Source organism: Xiphias gladius, chromosome 5, assembly GCF_016859285.1.
Source record: "Xiphias gladius isolate SHS-SW01 ecotype Sanya breed wild chromosome 5, ASM1685928v1, whole genome shotgun sequence".
Classification (NCBI taxonomy): Eukaryota; Metazoa; Chordata; class Actinopteri; order Istiophoriformes; family Xiphiidae; genus Xiphias; species Xiphias gladius.
In genome coordinates this window covers 16,210,293-16,232,393 of record NC_053404.1, presented here as the reverse complement: position 1 = coordinate 16,232,393, position 22,101 = coordinate 16,210,293, and the positions used below count along the sequence as shown (strand labels likewise).

At 39.0% G+C, this 22,101-nt stretch overlaps 1 protein-coding gene across 3 annotated transcripts in view; it reads left to right on the top strand.

Moving 5' to 3' along the window:
- Window positions 1–19,817, top strand: part of myom1b (myomesin 1b) — a 30,656-nt gene extending 10,839 nt beyond the window's left edge. For all 3 annotated transcript variants that reach the window (XM_040126548.1, XM_040126547.1, XM_040126549.1), the window contains 30 exons: window positions 594–735; window positions 1,198–1,397; window positions 1,842–1,895; window positions 2,021–2,145; window positions 2,289–2,472; window positions 2,571–2,745; window positions 2,848–2,969; window positions 5,906–5,923; window positions 8,089–8,285; window positions 8,383–8,509; window positions 9,568–9,752; window positions 9,841–9,955; window positions 10,067–10,223; window positions 10,316–10,422; window positions 10,523–10,567; window positions 10,681–10,817; window positions 10,951–11,095; window positions 11,560–11,619; window positions 12,100–12,167; window positions 12,267–12,380; window positions 13,358–13,445; window positions 13,535–13,573; window positions 13,683–13,788; window positions 14,181–14,344; window positions 14,585–14,621; window positions 14,820–14,842; window positions 15,418–15,473; window positions 16,136–16,351; window positions 18,983–19,124; window positions 19,238–19,817. In XM_040126548.1, the coding sequence (XP_039982482.1) occupies window positions 594–735; window positions 1,198–1,397; window positions 1,842–1,895; window positions 2,021–2,145; window positions 2,289–2,472; window positions 2,571–2,745; window positions 2,848–2,969; window positions 5,906–5,923; window positions 8,089–8,285; window positions 8,383–8,509; window positions 9,568–9,752; window positions 9,841–9,955; window positions 10,067–10,223; window positions 10,316–10,422; window positions 10,523–10,567; window positions 10,681–10,817; window positions 10,951–11,095; window positions 11,560–11,619; window positions 12,100–12,167; window positions 12,267–12,380; window positions 13,358–13,445; window positions 13,535–13,573; window positions 13,683–13,788; window positions 14,181–14,344; window positions 14,585–14,621; window positions 14,820–14,842; window positions 15,418–15,473; window positions 16,136–16,351; window positions 18,983–19,124; window positions 19,238–19,500 (3,611 nt within the window). In that variant the 3' untranslated portion in view covers window positions 19,501–19,817. The remainder of the gene's footprint in view (window positions 1–593; window positions 736–1,197; window positions 1,398–1,841; window positions 1,896–2,020; window positions 2,146–2,288; window positions 2,473–2,570; window positions 2,746–2,847; window positions 2,970–5,905; window positions 5,924–8,088; window positions 8,286–8,382; window positions 8,510–9,567; window positions 9,753–9,840; window positions 9,956–10,066; window positions 10,224–10,315; window positions 10,423–10,522; window positions 10,568–10,680; window positions 10,818–10,950; window positions 11,096–11,559; window positions 11,620–12,099; window positions 12,168–12,266; window positions 12,381–13,357; window positions 13,446–13,534; window positions 13,574–13,682; window positions 13,789–14,180; window positions 14,345–14,584; window positions 14,622–14,819; window positions 14,843–15,417; window positions 15,474–16,135; window positions 16,352–18,982; window positions 19,125–19,237) is intronic.
- Window positions 19,818–22,101: the final 2,284 nt, after the last annotated feature.

Genomic DNA, 22,101 nt, shown 5'->3' with positions numbered 1-22,101 from the left:
GTATGCTGTTTTAAAGGCTTATGTTGTTAAATTGCAAATGGGAAGTGATTATTTTATGAAGTCGCTGCAGGAAGAAAATTTCTCTTTTGCTAGTTTTTGAAATGTTAAATTTAAAGTTTTAGATATAATTTTTCTTATAATTTGAAGAATAATTCAGATATTGCCTTTATGGTTGTAAAATACAGGCTACAAACACACACACACCCTGTAAATACATGCTTCTTTACCTTACAACTGTTGTCTGTGGTGAGGCCTTTTCTAGGTGCCCTGGCTTCACCTTTGTGTTCCTTTAGGAGTCACCTCTCTTATCCCCTTTCACTCCGGGGCGGGCTACTGCTAATTCCGTCCTCCCGCCACTGATTGCTCTCAGCTTGTGGTTGACTCGGGGACCAGAGACATTCCTGGCATCAAGCCCTGCAGCTACACAGTTCAGCACAGGGCAAAGCACACTTCGATAGCTAGATTCGAACCTTTGTCGAAGAGCGACTTCAATGTTAAATAAACAAAGGAAAACAATGGAACATGTCATACATGTATGTGTAAGATAGTATGCATATTGACATTAATAATGGTGTTATTACTGTATGTGTTAGATTCGGATGCTGAGGTTGAAGGAGCTCCAGGTGCCCCTCTGGATGTTCGCTGTCTGGATGCCAACAAGGACTACATTATTGTCACTTGGAAGCAGCCATCTGTCGATGGTGGCAGCTCCATCTTGGGCTACTTTGTGGACAGGTCAGTCAGTTTGCTGCTGCCTGTATTACTCTTACTTCTAACACTGCAAAAAATGACAAAATCATTTGTCTCCCAGCAATGGTCATCTGGATAAAACCCCTCAAAGAATTAAGGGAAAGGGGAGAATCAAAGTTTTCAAGTACTAGTCTGTGACACTTGGCTTCTTTAAGTTTTCAATTTATGCACAAAGATTATAAAAGGTTTCATACTTGCTAGATTGTTCCTAAAAAAAAAAAAAAAAAGGTCAAAGGAAAAAGACAACACAGTGATGGTGATACCAGTGAACACCAGACACCAAACACTAGAGCAACACTAGGAGCGATATTTATCAAATCCACCCTTTTGTTTCCGTTAGCACTTCCTTTACATACTCTGGTCCAAGAAGGGGAAGTATTTGAAATGTGTTAAAAAAAAAAAAAAAACACTTAAATATGTATGATTTAAATTGTTATTTGTGTACAGGTGTGAGGTTGGAACCACCCACTGGATCCAGTGCAATGACACTCCAGTCAAGTTTGCCCGTTTCCCTGTGACCGGCTTGGTGGAAGGCCGTTCTTACATCTTCCGCGTGCGTGCTGTCAACAAGAGCGGCATGAGTCGCCCATCCAGAGTGTCTGAACCAGTGGCTGCCATGGACCCAGCTGACCGCGCCCGTATGAGAGGTACAATCGAACTGTATGTCTGGTCAAACACACCCTTACCATACTCCTATCCATATTTAAAGAGCTTTGTTATCTCCTAGAGGTAAAATAGTGGAATAACAGCAGTAAGATAGGGTTGACAAAAGGGTATTTGTTGTCTGATACAATGATATCAGTACACAACAGTTCCTTAAAATGGTGATGAAATTGTAAAAAAAAAAGATTTTGCAGATTTTTTTAAAATTCAGTTTAATTGTTCAGGAATGTTATTAAATGAATGATTTTCATCTTACTGAAGAAAGGGTCTCGTGGCTCATTTTTTAATGTTCTAAAATCTTTACTACTACCATTATAAAAAATAAAACTCTGTACCAATTAAAAACAATGGAACAAAATATTAAAAATATAAAACATTAAAAAAAAAATTTTTTAACTTTTACATGATGATGATGTATCTGCTATCAGGTACTTCTGCTCCCTGGACCGGCCAAATCATTGTCACAGAGGAGGAGCCTGCAGGTAAGAAATCTAATTTTTATATAATTCATATTCTCCATGAAACCAAGTGACACGAAGGCTGGGTTTGCCAGTTTTTCTGCTGCCCCGCTGCTGTGTTATAGTATCCATTATCATTTGACCATCAGAGGGCGTTGTTCCTGGCAGACCTCTTGAACTAGAGGTGACAGAGGCAACCAAGAACTACGTGGTGCTGAGCTGGAAGCCACCTGGCGAGAAAGGCCTGGAGGGTGTCATGTACTATGTGGAAAAGGTGAATTATATCTTGTTAAAGACAACACACTCTTAGATGCTACCTTTTAAAGAAAAAACCACACTGAAAAGTCTAAGCCACAAAAATTGTTACAAGCCCTTGTATGTATGTGGGAGTTTGACCCTTGTATCCTTGCTTGTCAGTGTGTCTCAGGCACAGACAGCTGGCAGAGGGTGAACACAGAGATCCCAGTCAAGTCTCCTCGCTTTGCATTGTTTGATCTCGCCGAAGGGAAGTCCTACAGCTTCCGTGTCCGGTGCTGCAACTCTGCCGGTGTCGGTGAACCCTCTGACCCGACTGAGGCCACCACAGTTGGCGACAAGCTTGGTGAGAAAGCACACAAACATACACACATGTATCACTAAAATCAGCCCAGTTCCACTCTCAGTTGATGACCCTAAAATGTACATTGTTCTGGTCCACAGATATCCCATCTGCCCCAGGCAAAGTTGTTCCCACTAGGAACACAGACACATCAGTTGTTGTGTCTTGGGAAGCGTCCCGAGATGCCAAAGAGTTGGTCGGATACTACATTGAGGCGAGTGTTGTGGGCAGCAACGAGTGGGAGCCATGCAACAACAAGCCTGTAAAGGGTAGCAGGTAAAATTACACCTCATATTTTTGACAATGGGTTTTACAGGCTATAGGCTAATCTTATAGAAATGTATTGCCGCCATCACAGTTGTTCAAACATATTTACAGGTTCATCTGCCACGGTCTGGTGACAGGAGAGAAGTACGTGCTCAGGGTGAGGGCAGTGAACGCTGCAGGGCTCAGCCAGTTCTCCCAGGAGTCTGAGCCTGTGGAGGTGAAGGCTGCTATTGGTGAGTGAGATGGAGGGTTCATAAGGTACATCTAAATAAGAAGCTAATGTAGGAGAATTGCAGTTTATCATGTTATCTGTCTATATACATTTATGGCTTAAAGGAAAAATCAGCTTTGAATCACTTACATAATATTAAAAAAAAAACAAACAAACAACTGTTGGTGTTGTAGCTTGCATTTCTGAGTCCATTTTGCCGATAGTGTATATTTTTGTAAGCTTCCATGGATTAACACAGACAACATTATGTTGGGATATTTCTGTGATATTTAGCGCTACAAGAAAAATTTAAGCTATCTGTGATGCTAACAGTAGAGATCACTTTTTAATATCAGTCTTTCAGAATCACAAAAACAAAGGGCTTCTTTCTAGGCCCTTTTACGCTTTTAACAATCATACAGGGGAAATAATCACTGCAGATGCAACAGATGTTCATTAGAACATTTTCACTAGATTTTATAGAATGCAATTCAGCCAAAAATAATGGTATAGTATATAATAGTAGTAATAGTAAATAATAGTATGGTATTACTATCAAAATATCCACCTGCATGGAACAGTCCAAAGTCAAATCAAAAAGATACCCATTTTTTGGAGAGTGCCAAAATCTTTTCTGGAAAATAAATAAATAAATAAAAACAGAATCTGAAACCTGAAGTAGAAGTGGTTGAGAAAGGTTTAAACAATGTGAGATGACTCAAAAGAGGAAATTTAACCACAAAGTGACTCCTGGAATGCACTAAACATCACAGACTGATGAGTAGTGAAAGTATTGGTTCTAAGAGTATAATTGTATTATAAAGTATAGCTTAATTTTTGGAAGAAAAACATTTGAAAAATCATACAAGAATTAGCATTTTCTTGGTATTTTAACATAAATTAGGTTGTAGGCTGCTGTTGTTCTCTTGAGACATGTCTTCAGCTGTTTTTATCATCAGCATCTATACTCCACCGTGGTCCCACTCTGTCACCCTGTCACGTTATTCTTCACTGTTGTGTGCCCCACCAACCCCCCTTCCCCCCCACCACCACCACCAACACCACCACCTCTCCTCCTTCCTGCACAGCCTGAGGGACTTGTAGACTTCTCCTCTAATTAATTTGTGTCGATCAATTCAGCCGTTGTTACAAAACAGCCGCATGTCACACGGGGGGGTCAGGACTTGTAGCTTTCCTCTAATTTGGGTCAGTGCGATCCAATTCAGCGGTTGTTACAAACCAGCCGCATGTCACACACCACCACCACCCCCACACCACCACCACCCCCACCATTATCATCACCTATCCTGGGCACAAAACGTGTCGGCAACCCCACATGGTGCTAAAGGTATCAACACATACACCTCTCCCACCCCACCGGTACCCTTAAACTGCACTGACTTTCTCTGCCATAACATCTCTCCTAGCAGCTAACCTCGCAGCAGTGTTGTTCTTTTGGACAGTTAACTGAATATTAATGACTAGAGGCTAAATTATTTATGAAATCTGAGTTAAAAATACACACAGACCCATAACACTTACTGCAAATCATATATATATGTAGTGCTGCCAGACTGGCCTACTTTTTATGTGACTGGGCAGATTAAAATTGCATTGGGCAGCCTGGGTTTTTTTGGGCTATTTTTGTACACTTGAGCCCGACAGGACACTGAATGTAGTCAACTGAGTTATAACTGATGACTGACAAATTTTAATATAATTTCAGTTCATTTCAGTGCAACTAGGTTGAGACTTTTTTCCTATTGGAAAATATTATTTGGTTGTATAGCTCTTTGGCAAAAGTTTAATATAAATTTTGTAAAAGTACCTTTTATTTTTAATGTAATGCTCTCCGTAGTTTTGGTTTGAGGTTTGTCTGAATATACTAAAAAGGCAGGTCCTAGCACATAGCGCTTAATTCTTTCCTTTATTTTTCTTCTTCTTGCACATATGTTCACCTACACAACATAAAAGGGTCGAGCCTCTCGACTGAGCTAAAGTAGATAAATGATAATATTGAATTGAAGCCCAGCCCTAACGCATAGCCTACTATACAAAACAGAATAAAACTACTTTTGTAGTAATTGCCAGAGATGCTCTTTCTGCTCTTTCTCCTGCCTTCATCCCCTAAATTCTCTTTGCATCACAACTAACACAGCTTTGGATGTCACTCATTCATTGGCCAGCTTTGTGCTGAGCAGCATGCTCTGTTTTCCCTTGTGAAACTCACTTAGTAAGAATGCCGATGTATATCACTCCACAGTCACACAAGCAGATTGTATGCTGTGCTGTATACAGTTTACAGCACAGTTTAGAGTACTCTATACTGTACTGTAATGGTAATTTTCTCAGGAAACACAATAATTTCTTCTGTGTTTAATTACAGAGAATGCAACGAGCTGTTTTACTACTAATAATAATAAATAAACTTTATTCACAGAACATAGATCCTTTCTTTCAAGAAAAGTTACGGCTCAAAGTTTTTAACATCGGGAGAAAAAAGTTAACAAAGAACAGCTAAAACCAATAACGCTACTTCATATGAATTAGATCATGTTGTGCTACAGGATTCAGTGGAATCTTTTTCAGTGGAAATCTAAGAGGTGATGAAATCCATTGGCATTGTCGCTAACGTTAGGTGTTTTTTTTCAATGAGGATTGGATGAAAAAGCCTGCATCCACCTGCATGTTCTCATAATCCCAAATGAAGCCTACCCGCCTCCTCACGTGGATGTCACTTGCTGGTCATCTTGTCTTCATTTTTCTCTCCCAGTCGGATGAAGACATTTTAATGAATTTGATAGGCTGATGTAATGAATATTGCTTTTTTGGGTTTATGCCTGTTTCTTCTTTTTGCTCTCTCAATGTTGTGTGATTGAAATAAGAGCTGTGACTTGTGAATGGATCTTTTGCCTGTTTAAAAATGCCTCTTCTGCTTTTCTCTGCTAACTCCTGTAGGGGGCGGCATCCCTCATGGTGTGTTGCCGGAGATGGGGCCGGGGGGTAACGTGGGCCAACTAACCGGGCACAGGCCACGCTGGACGGGCACGCATGAAACTGTCCAGTTCCTCCCTGACACTATGCAAAAGTGCAATAAAAAAGCTCAGGCTGACACTGAAGCCAGGGAGGGGGCCGGGGCTGCTAGCTCAGGCCTCACAGAGCCCAACCCCGTGGAGAGTAAAAACAAGGCGGGCAAGAGAGGCAGTTTGTCCTGTGCCCCTGACCTGGCAAAAGACCTGGTCCCAGAGTCCGTGTCAGGCTCAGTTTCTAACTCACCCACTGACATAGTCACAGCTGCACACTTAGACCCAGTCACTGCTGAGGTTCAGGATCAGGCTGTAGAGACAGCCAATGAGCCTGAGGCCGGGCAGGCATGTAAGTTCTCTGTTAGTGCCTCTGCTAATCGGGAAACAGCGAGGCCAAGGAGAGAGTCGACAGGTGAGCAGATGGAAACCCTTTTTTTTCAAATCTCCAACAAAAACCACAAAATACAGCACCATTTCCCCGCTCAGGATCCATTTATATATTCTACCCTGACTTTCCAAGTAAAAAGAGAACAATTTCCCATGTTATATCAGACAAGACTTTCAAATTAACAGGCATTTGACCTAAAATAATCAATAAAGAGGAGGTGAAGTGCTCTACTGGTATTCTTCTCATAAAAGGTAAGTCATTGCAAAACACCAGCAAAATTTAACTCAACAACACAGTCACGCTTGTCAGTAGTTTTGCTGGCTACCACTTTCCATGCTCAGTGGCCTGGTGTCACTTACCTGGCACCTCAGGAGCTGCCACCACTCTGAGTACACAGAGCACTTTAACACACAAACTCACACAGAAGTAGCCTATGTCATGGCAGGAGCCAGCTAATCACACAATGTACTTGAGAAGTGGGTCATCCAACAAACAAAAGACTAGGACACTTGGGATCTGAGACCTTTTTGGTAGCAGACTGTGTACTTCAGACCTTGACCCCTAGGACACTTCGACCAACTTCTCGCCCGTAAATAGAGGAGGGGATCAAGTTCACGTGACTATTTGTGTATGACAGGCTAATTTATTATAACCATGTTACATGATTCTGCTTTTGGAGAGACCTTCTGCACAGTCACTCCTTCACCCAGACTCGGAAATCAGCGTCCTTTGCTATGTAATATATGACATTTTTAACCTTTCTAAGTAAGAGTATAAAGGAATAGTTTGTCATTTTGGGACATAAGCTTATTTGCTTTCTTGCTGAGAATTAGCTGAGAAGATTAATACCACTCTCTTGTCTGTTCATTAAATATGAAGGTACTGCGAGCAGCCGGTTAGCTTAGCTTAGCTTAGCTAAAGACTGGAAGAAGGGAGAAACAATTGGGTTGGCTTATTCCAATGGTAACATCAGCACATGTAAAGCTTAATAATTAACGTTATACTATTTTATTTGAATAATATCTAAATGTGAATATGACAAGTTGTGGTTTAAGGGGTCATTTTATTAGCCAAATGTAGTCACCTCCTGGAGGCGTTGCTGGTTGCCTATCTGGTTTTTAGATGTATTTTGTACAATGTGTTCATTAGTGAGTTATTAGAGGTGCCGTTAGGTGGATTTTGTTACCTCTAGACAGAGCCAGGTTAGCGGTTTCACCCTGTTTCCAGTCCTTATTCTACGCTGTAGCTTCATATTTAGCACACGTGGTAAAGTATAAACGTGGTATCAAACTTCTCATCTAACTCTTGGCAAGAAAGATAGCAAGCATACTTCCCAAATCTCAAATGATTCCTATAAATCACGACACAGAAACCAGATTTGAAAGGTTAAATGTACAATTATGTTGTGGGTTTGACAATGGTGAGTTCAGTAATTTTTTGGCCATGGAAGAAAGTGAGCTGTAGTATTGCCAATACTTGTTGTAAACAGATACATTTTCAATAATGGGACAATGAAGCTGAACAGCATCTAAAAAGCTACAATAAACTCTTGAAATACACTTCTATAGGAATTTGTAAAATCAAGGATTTAAAAAAATATGAGAGCAGCTGGGTGTGAAAGGAAGTTTAAAAGTATCGCCTCATTGCAGTGCTTCAGTTTTCCATTACATCAACCGGTTCCCCTACTGAGGCACTGTGGTGTTAATTTGAGTCTTCCGTCATCTCAGCCTCCCCTGCTCCACCCTATGGCATCACCATCCTGGAGTGTGTGCGCGACTCCATGGTGCTTGCCTGGAAACAGCCAACCTTCATTGGCGGGGCTGACATCACCGGCTACTTTGTGGATTACCGTGAGGTCATCGATGGCGTGCCGGGGAAGTGGCACGAGGCCAACATCAAGGCTGTCAGTGAGAGGGCCTACAGAGTGAGTAGATATGAAATATGGTACTCAACCCAAAACTAGAGTTGATACGGGTTTTAAATATAAATAAGACCATTTCAAGCAAAGGTTTTGTCTTCAGGTGTCTGACTTGAAGGAGAACAGGAAGTACCAGTTTCAGGTGCGAGCAGCCAACATGGCAGGTGTTGGCATCCCGTCACTGCCCAGTGAAACCTTCCTGTGTGAGGAGTGGACCATTGCTGTACCAGGTTAGTTTGACCAACTGTTTCACCTCCTGAGAGAATGTTTTCATGGACAGAAAGCCCTTTTTTAGAACATTACCAGAGCTGAGGTATGTCTCCATCTATGGAAGAGGCCCTCCACTGATTTTATACATAATGTCAGCCTCTGTTGCATTGATTTTTATTCTTTTTGTATGTGTCACTTCAAATCCCAGAACTTTATGGAAGTACAATAGTACAATAATGAATAGCTAGAGTGCCCTTTTTAAGGATGATCACATAATCCAAATGTAACTGTTACATTAATTTTATATTTAAGTAATTTAATAGAAAACATACAAAGTACTTTAATATAATGTTGCTACCTACAATCAGAGGTGGGACAAAGTCATTTTTTTTACAAGTCACAGGTATGTGCCAAGTCTTGGCTATGAAGACCATGGTCAAGGTCAAGTCCTTAACTTTGTGTTTCAAGTCCTGAACAAACCTTTTACTCCTGTTTGCACAGCATCATTGGCTGGTGTTGTATAAAGTCCATCTGTTCATTAAAATGAATGCATATTTTAATATAACATCATTTTAAATAAAAATTTATGTGCATTTCTTTGAGCTTGGGAGGGTATCACATCATTCTAAGTGAGGAGGCTAAAGTCCAGGGGACGTCACAAGTCACTGGTGTTAAAGTAAAAGTCCATTTGCAGGTCTTTTTTTTTTTATTATTACTTAGTCGAGTTTAGATTCAATGGATTTGAAGCCACACCTCTCACAATTGCATAAGTATAGGGGATCTAATGAGCCAAAGACTCAGCACATTATCTGATTTGGCAATGATATTGTGACGATCCATAATTGTCCAGATGACAGGTGTGTTAATATCCTCACCTTTACCTGTCATTATGTCACTCTTGTCCACATGAAATAAAAGAATAACAGGGAACTTTTTATGTTTACATAAAAAGTTTTCCAGCACCTATAAGGTATTTGTGGATCCCTTTAACATTAGTAAAACACAATCAAACGTACTGATCTGCAGGTTTTAAATGTGTATTTCCAATGTATTTCTGACTGTCTGTTTTGGACCACAGGACCTCCTCATGACCTGCAGATAAGAGAAGTGCGAAGCGACTCTCTGGCGTTGCTGTGGAAACCACCTGTGTACCAGGGCCGTGATCCGGTCAACGGGTTCTACGTTGACATCAAGGAAGCGGATGCACCAGAGGAGGCGTGGAGAGGAGTCAACAACAAGGCTACGGAGAAGCCTTACATTAAGGTCGCTATCATCTGGAGTCCTTTTCGCATTCATTTTCACATGTGTCCGCAGCTGGCGTGTAATAGGGTTTTTTTCTTTCATATTACAGATTAAGAATCTGAAGGAAGGAGAGGTATATGTCTTCCGTGTTCGCGCTCAGAATAAAGCCGGTGTTGGAAAAACCTCAGATGTGACAGAGCCAGTCCCAGCTCTGACCAAACCAGGTAAAAAAAAAAGGCAGCCCGATGAAATGAGTGTGATAACGACGAGCGTCTTGCAAATTACCACGGTCTAACTTCATCTCAAGGACTCCCTTTACCTTCTCTGTGTTTCAGGCACCAAGGAGATAGTTGTGGATGTTGATGATGACGGTGTTATCTCCCTGAACTTTGAATGCTGTGACCTGACCCCTGACTCCAAATTTGTGTGGTCCAAGAATTATGAGGAAATCACAGATGTCTCTCGCTTGTCTATGGAGACCAAGGGAAACAAGTGAGAGACGTCAAAATTAGTAGATGAGCTTCTTTGATTGACTCACCATCATTCATTCATTTTTATGATTATAATACTGAGTTTTCTTGCAGGTCCAAAGCTGTTTTTAACACTCCTGGGGAGGAGGACATTGGCATTTACTCCTGTCTTGTCACCCACACTGATGGTGTGTCATCCAGCTACAATCTCTCTGAGGAAGGTAGGTACATGTTTCCAGAAGTTAATGTAATAAATGGCTTCAGTGTTTGCTTTTTTTTTTAATCCTCTGTTTATGAATCTCCTCCTCCGCTCTTTGTCAGAGTTGAAGAGGCTGCTGGAGATCAGTCACGACCACAAATTCCCCAGTGAGTGTATCAGCCTCAAATCCTGTCACTGCAGTTTTTAAGTGTGTCACGGAGTGGACTGGTTTTCTTTGACCCGGCACTCACTCTTTCTTCGTTACCCCCCTTCAAACTAGTTATACCCCTGAAGTCAGAGTTGGCTGTGGAGTTGCTGGAGAAAGGCAGAGTTCGTTTTTGGCTGCAGGCAGAGAAGATATCAGCTAATGGCAAAGTCGATTACGTGTTCAATGATAATGTTCTCTCTCAGGGGGAGGTCAGTAAGAAACAAACGAAATGAGTCATAAGTAATTTACAATCATTATGTTTTTTTTTTTTTGTCTTATGTAGGTAGGTGAGATTGAAAATGTTAACCAAAAGATTCAGAAGTTGTCATCCTTGTTTTGCAGAAATATAAGATGAACTTTGACAAGAACACCGGCATAATTGAGATGATCATGGAGTCTCTGACCCCGGCAGATGAGGGCACCTTCACCTTCCAGATGCAGGATGGGAAAGCAACCAACCAGTCCAGCTTGGTACTGATCGGAGACGGTATGTTCGGCCACATAAAATATCCTGAGAATTTAGTGCCTTACAATACTTAAAATACTACTTCAGAGGCCAAAATCTAAGGGAAATCAGTGGATCCTTGCTCACTTTTTGGCATAAAAATGAAATTGTTAAAAGGGCTGCAAGATATCAGTTGTTGGCAGCTTCAGCACATAAATATCAGTATTATATCAGCCTTTCAAAACCTGTTGGGCCTACTATGTGTAGTAGGCAGTAATGGAGAGCTCAACTCAGCAACTCTCAGCTCTGGACACTGGAGGGCAGTAAAAACATCTAAGAAAGCCCATTGTAAAACAACTAAAACTACCCAAACTACTTTCATGTCACCGTATAATTTAAGAGTAACCAAACAAGTATCACATGCTTAGAATTTGTAGTTAGATTAGGATAGATCAAGTGTCGTTTTGAACCGTAAAATCTTAATGTTGTAAACTCTTTATTGGCAGTGTTCAAGGGGCTGCAGAAGGAATCAGAGTTCCAGAGGAAGGAATGGTTCAGAAAGCAAGGTATGGGACACTAAGTTACTGGAAATTAGAGCTGCAACGAACTAAAATGATCATTTTCATTATCATTTAATCTGCTGATTATTCTCTTGATTAAACAATTAGTTTTTCTGTCTGTAATATGTGAGAAAACAGCAAAAAATGTCCATCAAAGCATCCCAGAGTCCAAGGTGACATCCTTAAATGTCTTATTTTGTCCAACCAACGGTCCACAACCCAAAAATATTCACTTTACAATGATATAAAGAGAAAAGCAGAACATTCTCACACCGGAAAAGCTGGAACAAGCAAATGTTTGCCATTTAATCTTAAAAAATGACTCGAATAATTAACCCGAGTATCAGAATACTTGACAGTTAATTTTCTGTTGATCGACTAATTGAGAAACCATTTCAACGTTTCAGCTCTGCAGGAATTACTGTTGACCAATATTTGCATTGTATGTTATGATTTCCATTTTTATAACTGCCATGTTTGTTCCAGGTCCTCACTTTATTGAGTATTTGAGTTATGAGGTGACCCCAGAGTGCTGTGTTGTGCTGAAATGCAAGGTGAGACAGAACTTTCAAGATTGTCCCTGCCGCACTCTTTTAAAGAAACGCTCGGAGTGTCTAAACTTTTTCACATTCTCCTGTTGTGTCGCATTTCAGGTAGGCAACATGAAGAAGGAGACCTCTGCGCTGTGGTACAAAGACGGACGTGAGATCAAAGCAGACGAGCATCTGGGCTTCACCGAGGGAGTGCTGAAACTGGAAATAGCTCAGGTAAGAATATGAGAAAAGACACCTATGTGAAGTGTGAATTGATGTCTGTGTGTGTGTGTGTATATATATATATATATCTGTATATTTCTGTACTGTATAATTGTCACTGAATTCATTTGCATATATGACTGTAAATGGTGGAATCCTTGCACAGCTCTGTTTATGTCTTTACTCCAAAAATATATGGACCCTTCACATGTTATGGGCTTCACTCACCTGAATATTGATCCACAAGATATGGTCTTTGAGTAAGAGGAAGTAAGTTAAAACATTTTTTAAGGGAGCTGTTAAAAGTTTTTTTTGTTTTTTTTGTTTTTTTTAACCAATTTCCCTTGGGAACATCAGCATTAACCCTTTTTAAAATATATTTAACATATCAAATTATAAGACCTAACAATACCATTAAATTAATTCACACTAAATTTTAGGACGTAGTTACCACTTTCCTTCTCTAACTCTTCTGTCATCTTCTCTGTTTTAATCAGCTCTGTTCTCTCAGATTTTATTTAAACCCTGTCTTCATTCTGTATCTCATAACTCACTCCCATCTCACTGTATTGTCTCTAAACGTCTGTCCGAGTGGCGTACAGTGGCATGCCCTACTTCCAGGTCAATGTAACATATAAACATGATGTCACATGTGTCCCATTTCAGCGTGACCCCCCTGCAGAAACAGCAGACTATGCCGACGACCTAATCTGGAGAAGACTAAAAGTTGGGATCAGTTTTCTGTTGTCATCATGGGCCAACGGCCGCTTCTGGTTTTGCCTGAGAATGTTTTTTTAAATCGATGTTTGTTTGTCTATTTGTCTGTTGGCTTTTTTGCCTTTGCGTCATATATGTGTTTTCTGCAGCAACCATAGCAGAAAAGAAAAGCTTGCCTTTTCAGATGAATACATATCATATTCCTTTACAAAATCTTGGTGATGGTCAGTGTTGTTTACGACTGACTTTGAGTCTACTGCTTTTTCTGTCAGATTTCAAAGAAGGATTCTGGTGTGTATGAGGTTGTTCTGAAGGATGACAGAGGGAAGGACACTTCCTCGTTGAATCTGACAGATCAAGGTAACCTTCAGTAGTGACACACTCACAGAGTCAGAGACTGAATGTAGTAAATATGTCACTTAAAATGGTCAAATCTTGCTCTCTTCAAGGTTTCAAGGACTTGATGAATGAAGTTTTCAGTTTTATTGGTAAGGAGAAACATTTTGGCCCCAAATGTTACAGTTGATTCATTTTAAATTTGGTCTGTTACCAAAAATGAATATTTGAATTAACTTTTGGTGTTTTCTTTACTTGCAGCCAATTCCTCCACTCCACTGAAGATCACAAGCACAGATGAGGGCATCCGACTCTACACCTTTGTCAACTACTATAACGATTTACTCCAAGTGACATGGCAATACAAGTGAGTTCTTTAAATACATTTATACATAAGCCATGTTTCGTTACTCTAACAACAATAATTAAGATTTTTTTGTAATATAATGCTCTCTCTCATAGTTATTTGACCTAAACCTGACAAATAAGAAAACTTAAATCATATTCTTTACCCAAATACACTTTATTCTTAGATGTGAGTGTACTAAGTGGGTTGGATCAAGCATTTATTTACAGTAACTCATTCAAGGCCCTATGAGAGAAAGATTTAATTGATGTAGTACTAAAGTCTAATACTAAAAATACACTTCGCAGCAGGATCGGGCCGTGTGTGTATACAGCATTTGTATTCTGTATACGTTTCAGTATATGTTTCTGTGTTTCCATGTCACGGAGTTGACTGTGTTGTCTCTCTGACAGGGATTCCGCCATCTCCTTCTCTGACCGTATAAAGAGTGGTGTGGTGGGAGAGCAGCTGTGGCTGCAGATCAGCGAGCCCACAGAGAAAGACATGGGCAAATATGCCATCGAGTTCCATGACGGAAAGGGTGGCCTGAAGAGAACTGTTGAGTTGTCTGGTAAAGGTGAGACTGTCTGCATATTTCTAACCTCTTTAAAAGTTGTAGTGATTAAATTAGTTTTTTAGACATTTAATGACCTTTATTAGACTTCTTGTGTTTTTTTTAATCATTTGGATTTCTGGTTTTGTGGTATTTTGCATTTAGAGTATCCTAGACAAACAAAACCACCAAGCTGAATCGTTGTGTAACTCACGTGGCCAATAAAAAAGACTAAGATTCTTACCACTTGTTTTTGTTTTGCAGCATTTGACGATGCTTTTGCAGAATTCCAGAGACTCAAGTAAGTTACTAACTACTGGATAACTATCATATTATTATCTTTATTTAGTGCTCCACATGCCATTAGCATTGTATTGTTCTGTTACAAATAGATGCGCTGCTTGCTGATTTCAATCTAACGTATTTCTGATTTGAGGAAATACATGAAGAAGTACTCTATGCATGCAGATTAAGTCTGAACTTTTTCTTACCTCCTCAGAGCTGCTGCTATTGCAGAGAGAAGTAAGTAATACTACGTTTACAATGGCTTCACTTTTAATCCTTTGCGTTTTACTGTTTTTAGGCTGGATGATAAAGCTGTTGAATCATCATGAAGACCTGTCAATTATAATTTTAAGAATATAATGTTTCATATGAGCTTCAACGGCTATGATTTTATTGTAACTAAAACTAAGAACGCATTTCATATAACTCTTATTTTTTCCAACCAATCTTTTAGCTTTCAGTTGCTTTAAAAATCCATTTTGATTACTTTTAAAGCAATAATAAACCAGACTATGTACTAGAGATTTTATCTCATGTATTAAATTGAATTTCCCATCACCAATCAGGACTAAAATACCGTTTACCCTTATTTGTAACACGAAAAACATTGAAAATACATTCAGCTTTAACATAGAGATTTCGCAGTTTCGATGACTTGTGTTTAGTCCAGAATGGTCGTTTGCTTTGGTTTTTCCTTTTGTTTTTTTTGACATGTTTACACTTGGGCTCCTTATTTTTTAATTTTATTGGAAAGTGTCATAAAAATAAAGTTTATATATGGTAATTATTAAAGTACACATTGTGTCTTTCAGACCGTGCTCGAGTAGCAGGAGGCCTGCCTGATGTGGTCACCATCCAGGAGGGCAAGGTAAACTGTCTCAGTTGAAATAACGGGGCCTGCACATTAGTCAGCCAATAACAGTTATGGGGAAACAGACTGATGTGTATCTTGTAAATTGTCCTGAAAAAAGTCACTCTATTCAATTCAATTCAATTCAGTTTTATTTATATAGCGCCAAATCATAACAGAGGTTATCTCAGGGCACTTTTCATATAGAGCAGGTCTGGACTGTACTCTTCATAGTTATATTTACAGAGAAACAACATTCCCCCATGAGCGAGCACTTGGCGACAGCGGCAGGGAAAAACTCCCTTTTAACAGGTAGAAACCTTGAACAGAACCCGGCTCATGGTGGGCAGATGTCTGCCTCGACCAGGTGGGTTGAGAGAGAAAGAGAGAGAGAGAGAGAGAGAGAGGGAGAAAAGGGGCGGCAAGAGGGAGGAAAGAGAACATAGCACAGTGCAGGTACAACATAAAGATGTATAACAATAATGAGACTAATAATAAAACTAATAATTATAATAATAGAGTGATTAATAACACCAATAAAACTAAATATAATAATTGTAATGATAATCATAATAATTGAAGCAGCGGGTGTTGAGCAGGATCATGGCTCACTCTACATGCCTTAATGTAAATGTAATTACTGTAATGTATAATTCTATGTATGTGTTGTGTTTTATCAGGCCCTCAATCTCACCTGCAACATTTCGGGCGACCCGGTGCCAGAGGTCACCTGGCTGAAGAACGACAGGGAGATCGCGTCCGATGACCACTGCATCCTGAAGTTTGGGTCTGGCAAGTTCGCCAGTTTCACCATCACCGCCGTGACCACTTCGGACTCTGGCAAATACAGCATCCTAGTGAAGAACAAGTACGGCACAGAGAGCGGGGACTTCACCGTAAGTGTCTTCATCCCTGACGAGGTGGCCGGCAAGAAAAAATAAAAGCGGTCCAAATCTTGTCGTAAATATGTATAAAAGAAAAACACTGGAGACAGTTTCAGGAAATAAAAAAGCGTGAGGATGTTTTGAGTTTGTGGAGAATATAAAATTAGCTCCAGAGGTGCTAAATCTGAACACGAATTGTCCAACAGTTCAGAGAGAAATCCAGAGATTTTGTCCAATATTATCAAATCTGACTGAACATTAAAAAGATATTTGTGACATTCTGCCCACTCAAAATATTACTGGTGCAATTTTAGTTTTTGTTTGTCTAAATTTGTGGCATGCAGAGAGGTACATTGACTAGAGGAAGCCAAAGATAATAGTTTAAGACATGTTGTGTTGATAGGATGCAAGTCAAGGAAATCATGAAATTAGTCTGTAATGTCTATTAAAAAGCCATATGGATGTATTTGCATGTTTTGACCCATTTGCTACAGATTATGTGGACTTCATTGCTAACCATTTTTGAAAGCACACAAAAACTTGAGAGGGTGATTATATCTTTCAAAAATCCAACAAAGCAGGAGAAAGCTGATAACCTTCCTCTAACCTTTGAATGCATCTAGGATCTGTGTTCAGTGGGGAAATACTACAAAGTGAATATGCTAATTGTAAGTAGGGGCTTTTAAAAACATAACCTGGACCCCAAAACCTTCTTAACAATACCCTGTGCTCTTTAGCTTTTGCCTTATCGCTGGGTTATGTAGGTAGTAAGCTAGTTAGCTGAACATGCTAACAGCTGTAGAGCATTACAGCAGACAAACACACAGTTTAATCCATTCCTCACACTTTTCTTCCTGTGTCTGTGACAGGCACTAACAACACCTAAACTGATCTTAAACCCTTGGTGTGCTTTGGAAAATAAAACAGTAGAAGTCTACAAAAATTTGTTGCAAATGGACTAAAACGTGGTCCTTCAATGAAATGTGCCGTTTCCTTAGGTTTAAATTCAGGCCTGTTTTAGTTTTTGCTCCATTTTATTCACCATCACTTTAAATGTCGTGATCATGGCATCACTGACATTGAATCCCTGTCTGTAGTGAATACTGTATGTCAGCCCACTGTCTACTCATTGTTATTGATGCTATTCACCACTGTTACGACATCCCCCTCACAGTCCATCATTATTGATTATGATGTTTCCTTTATTCATAACGATGATAATAATACCACTGTAATGAAGACTGAAATCACTGTTAATACCAACCAGTTTTGATTATTGCTTCACTTCCTATTCCCCTGTTTCTTGATGAGACTAATAAAAACGAGCATGTTCTTCCCCACTTCCTCCTCCTCCTTTTTTGTGTTGTCTCACTTTGGTTTGAACCCTCCACCCTTTACCTCTTCACTATATTCACTCTCTCGTTTCAGTTGCTTCTTCCCTTTTTCACTCCCAGACATGATTTCTGTAGATTCGGACTCACGGAAGATCAACCACCAGCATGGAGACAACCCCTCTCTACTGTAATCAAAGTGTGATCCAAATATTAGTCCTAGTACTATTACTTGAGGTGCGCCTGATTGATGATGCTTTGGAAAGAAAAATAACGTGACATTCACGTCAAGATAAGCACTAACATAGCAACAAAATCAAGCTCACCTGAATGTAATTGAGAGAAAACGAATGCTGTTTCCTATTGTTATCTATAGTGACCAGCATCTAATGATACAATCATGCAGTAGAAATATATCAGAAACTTCTTCTTTAAGATTTGTCTCCATTATTTACTTTATATACTTAATTATGCATGACAATCACGCCTTAGACAGGAAGTGAAATTTGCTCATTGCTCTACTCCTGTTCGAGAACATGTGTATTAGCAGGTCCAGGTCTCTATTTAGGACTGAAAATTATAGAGGATGTACACCAAGAGTATTTTCATAGGGGCTCTGAGGCACACAAAGAGTTAAAGAGGCACTCCACAGATTCCTCATGTCAAAAACGTTTTACTAGTCTCTGTACTGCCTGTAGACTACAAAATTCATAACAGGATGCCTGTGCAACTGGGGACATTTAGTTTCAAAGATGTGGCCATTTACCAGGCAGGGAAGGTCTAGCAAAAGACCACCTCAGATTGCATTATGGAAAGTGAGGGAGTCCATTTAATTTTTTCTTTTCTAGTTTTAACCATGTTACGAACTAAAAGTCAAGGCGTCTTGGCCCCTGCTGCATAATTTACTGTCTTTTTTGATTCCCCCAATTTTAAGAAAGTGAATACTACACCGATCAGCCACAACCCTAAAACAAGTTACTGGTTTTAATGTTTTAGATATAGATATGCAGCAGTACCTTTCACTGTGTTTCAAATAGAAATCATATAAAAAAATATACAATGAGATGCAACACACTTATATTTAAATGGGTTACAAGGCTATAATATCAGTTGAACAGATATAAAATGAATTTGCACTGTACACAAGTGGATTACTTTGGCACTCTAATAGGCTGAGCTCATTGCACTTCTTGGGTAAGTAGTGGAGCATAATTCTTTGGCTGATGGTGTGAAGGTTGATCTGATTACAAAGACAAGTTTTTGTTTTTTTTTCGCTTTTTTTTTTTGCTAACTCACATTTGTCTCCTTTCAGTTGGAGATCACAGAGGGGACACCTGACCTGGGGGTGACTTCGTACTGGACTGATGCAGAAGGAAATGTGGTGTTTGGCCCAAACACCCCAAAGGAAAAGATGAAAACCACAGTCACTGGAACAAAAATGCAGAGGCGAAAGGGTGAGCGGGCTGGAAGGAAGTATGTGTATGCGTGTGTGTAATATCTGAGACAATACAGTATTAATTTTGCAATGACTGAGTTTGCATGTTTACTAATGATTATTCTCTTGCAGAATCTGGAGCTAAAACACCCCCTGTGGAAAAGGAAGAAGACAATAAGGAGAGCAAAAGTAAGGAGACAGGGAAGCAGAAAAATGAGATTACAATTGATGCTGCTGCTGCAGGACCCAAATCTTCAGATTCGGAACAAAAAGAGGATGCAAAAAAGGATTTGGCTGACCAGTCAGAAGCCCATAAACAGCCTGCAGACACAGTTGGGGAGCCTGAACCAGAGGCTGAGACGTCATATGAAACACAGCCAGAAAACACTGAGTAAATCTAGTAGAGAAAAGAATTAAGTACTCAGATATACGTATTCTCTAAGTTTGATGTGCGCTTTTATGTCTACTGTGATAGATGCGTTTTCAGTTATAACTTAGATGTAGCATTTGCTTATGTCAATTAAATATTCCCGATCATACATTTGCATTAAAATTTATACTTTGAGGTAAAGTATCTATCCGTAAATTACATGTTTTAATAACCCCACAGCATAGACTGTTTGTATGTTTTGCCTCTTTTTGACTCAGATATTTTGTCTACCATGTTTATCTTTTTCATCATATTTGCTTGAATAAAGTAGCTGTTGAAATATTTGTTGGTTTAAATTGTCACACTTGTTAGTATAAAGTGCTAGAAGATTTAATAATATACAGAGTGACACAGGCTTAGAGGCTTAAAGAGGCACAATACTCTCTTGTTGGAGGGAAGAACAAAGCAAACATGAAAAATTCTTGAGGTGAAACAGGGCAGAATTAATTCAAATCAACAATTGTAAAGGTTTTAGAGGTCCAGTTAAAACAATAGTCCTGCAAGGAGAACTACAGCTCCTTAAATGCAATATATGTTTCATGTAGATATTTGATGTTTTTAAGTTTATATACTATATACTTATATACTTTATATACTTGCAGTATACTTTGGACAGATACATTTTGGGACATAGCAACTAAAAGCATATAAAAAACATGTATTAATGTAAGGCCTAACTGTACAGACCCGTAAGCAGTATGCAAAATACAGGTTTTAAACTCATACATTTCAAAAAGGCAGCATACTTTCATGTGACAAGCTCCTCAATCTAGGAAATCCCTCTGTAAAACAGCTGGTCATGAGGTGACCTGACTCAGCTGGTGTTTAATGAGAAAATGAAAATTTCTACTACCCCTCCAAAGCCAGCGGAGGGTATTCTTAATTTGTTCCTCCTTACATTCATTTATAGGAAGAGTCTGGTGACACAGTGCCCTTTAGCTGACGAATCAGGTTCAGCCAAACCTGTGTTGCCAAATATCCGCCCTGCTGAACTGTCTGGGAGCGAATCCCTGAAAATCACCCACCATCTGCAGGGTTGTTGCTCCGTTAATGGTGGTGACCTCTGACTTTAAAGTGGAAAAAGTGGTAAATTAATTTCCTTATGATGACCAATAAACTATCACATTAATTAACTGCACTTTATTTCAGGGCAAAAACAATGGGAAGTTTTAATAAATAAACATGCTCTTGTGGAATGATTATAAAACTAATAATACTATCTGGCTGTGGTTTTGTGGAGGTTATTTACACTTATAATGATTTATATTTTTGTTCTGGTGAACCAAGTCATTTTATAAATTGGATGTTATTTATCTATGTGTTATCCTTTTTTTTAAAATGCAGTGGCTCAAGAGAAAAAGGACTTAATACCTTTTTACTTAAAGGTACTTTAACGAACGTTGTCATAAGATACAGAGGTCATATTATTACCTCTCAGATGTTTGTGAAGTCAAGTATGCCAATAACAAAACGTTCGCTAATTAACATATTCATTTGCTGATTCATAGTGGTTCAGTTGGCAGTCTTTTCTGGAGAGTGGATATAATATCAAACTTGCTGCACAGCTATGCAGCCTTGTTGGCCTGTTGAGGCTTTTAATTTTGAAACTGTGAAAACAGTACTGGACAACCAATCCAATGATAGTGATTACCAATCAGAAAAAAATTAGATACTATAAGATAAACATAAAAATGTAGTATCTACAAACAAAACGTGTCCCTGTTTCTTTTTCATCTCTCTCGTCCATTCATATGAGTTAGTTTGATGAATTAATCTTAAACTGAATACATTAAAATATGTGATTTAAAGGTAGTTTAAACACATGAAATCATGTGAATTCCACTACAGTCAGAGGCTATTCTGCCAAGCTAGGCTAGCTAGCGCTTGCCTAGCTAGTTAGTTTTTTCTCCCTTATGATTTAACATTCAGCTATTGGTTTATTTATGAGGTATGACAAATTCAATTTATAAGATGTTGGAGAATCAGAATTGATTTATAAAAACTAGTTAATGGGTAACTTCTGTTATCTAGTTTTGAATGTTTCATGCTCTTTTCCCCCCACATATTACATATTTCTATTGTATAATAATTTTGATGATAAGGTAAAAAGTTCGAATCTGGTCTTAACTCAGTTTTTACCAATTACGTTGTTACTGTTTTTTGGCTTTGTAGTTACACTGTCCCTGACACCAGGATGACACAAAATATCGCAACTGAAAGATCAACATTAAATCCCTAAATAGGAGTCCGCAAGAGTAAAAGTACAAAGTGTAAAATGAATAAAAGTTAGACCAACAGTAAGTAACAGTTAAGTAGAATGTTGTATTAGTGAAACATTAGCCTCAGACAGCTAAGCTACTTTAATGGCTAGCTTGGCCAGTAAACTAAAATAAACAGCTATAATTAAAAAAAAAAAATTAGCTACTGATAATGATGCAAAAAAGACATTTGCAGTGTAGATACAAGTTTTTTGTTAATATTTGTTTGGTCGCAGATCTGACAAAATGGTGGATTTAACAATGGAACTAGTGGTTACTATAGAAACAGAATGTTCAACTGAAACTGA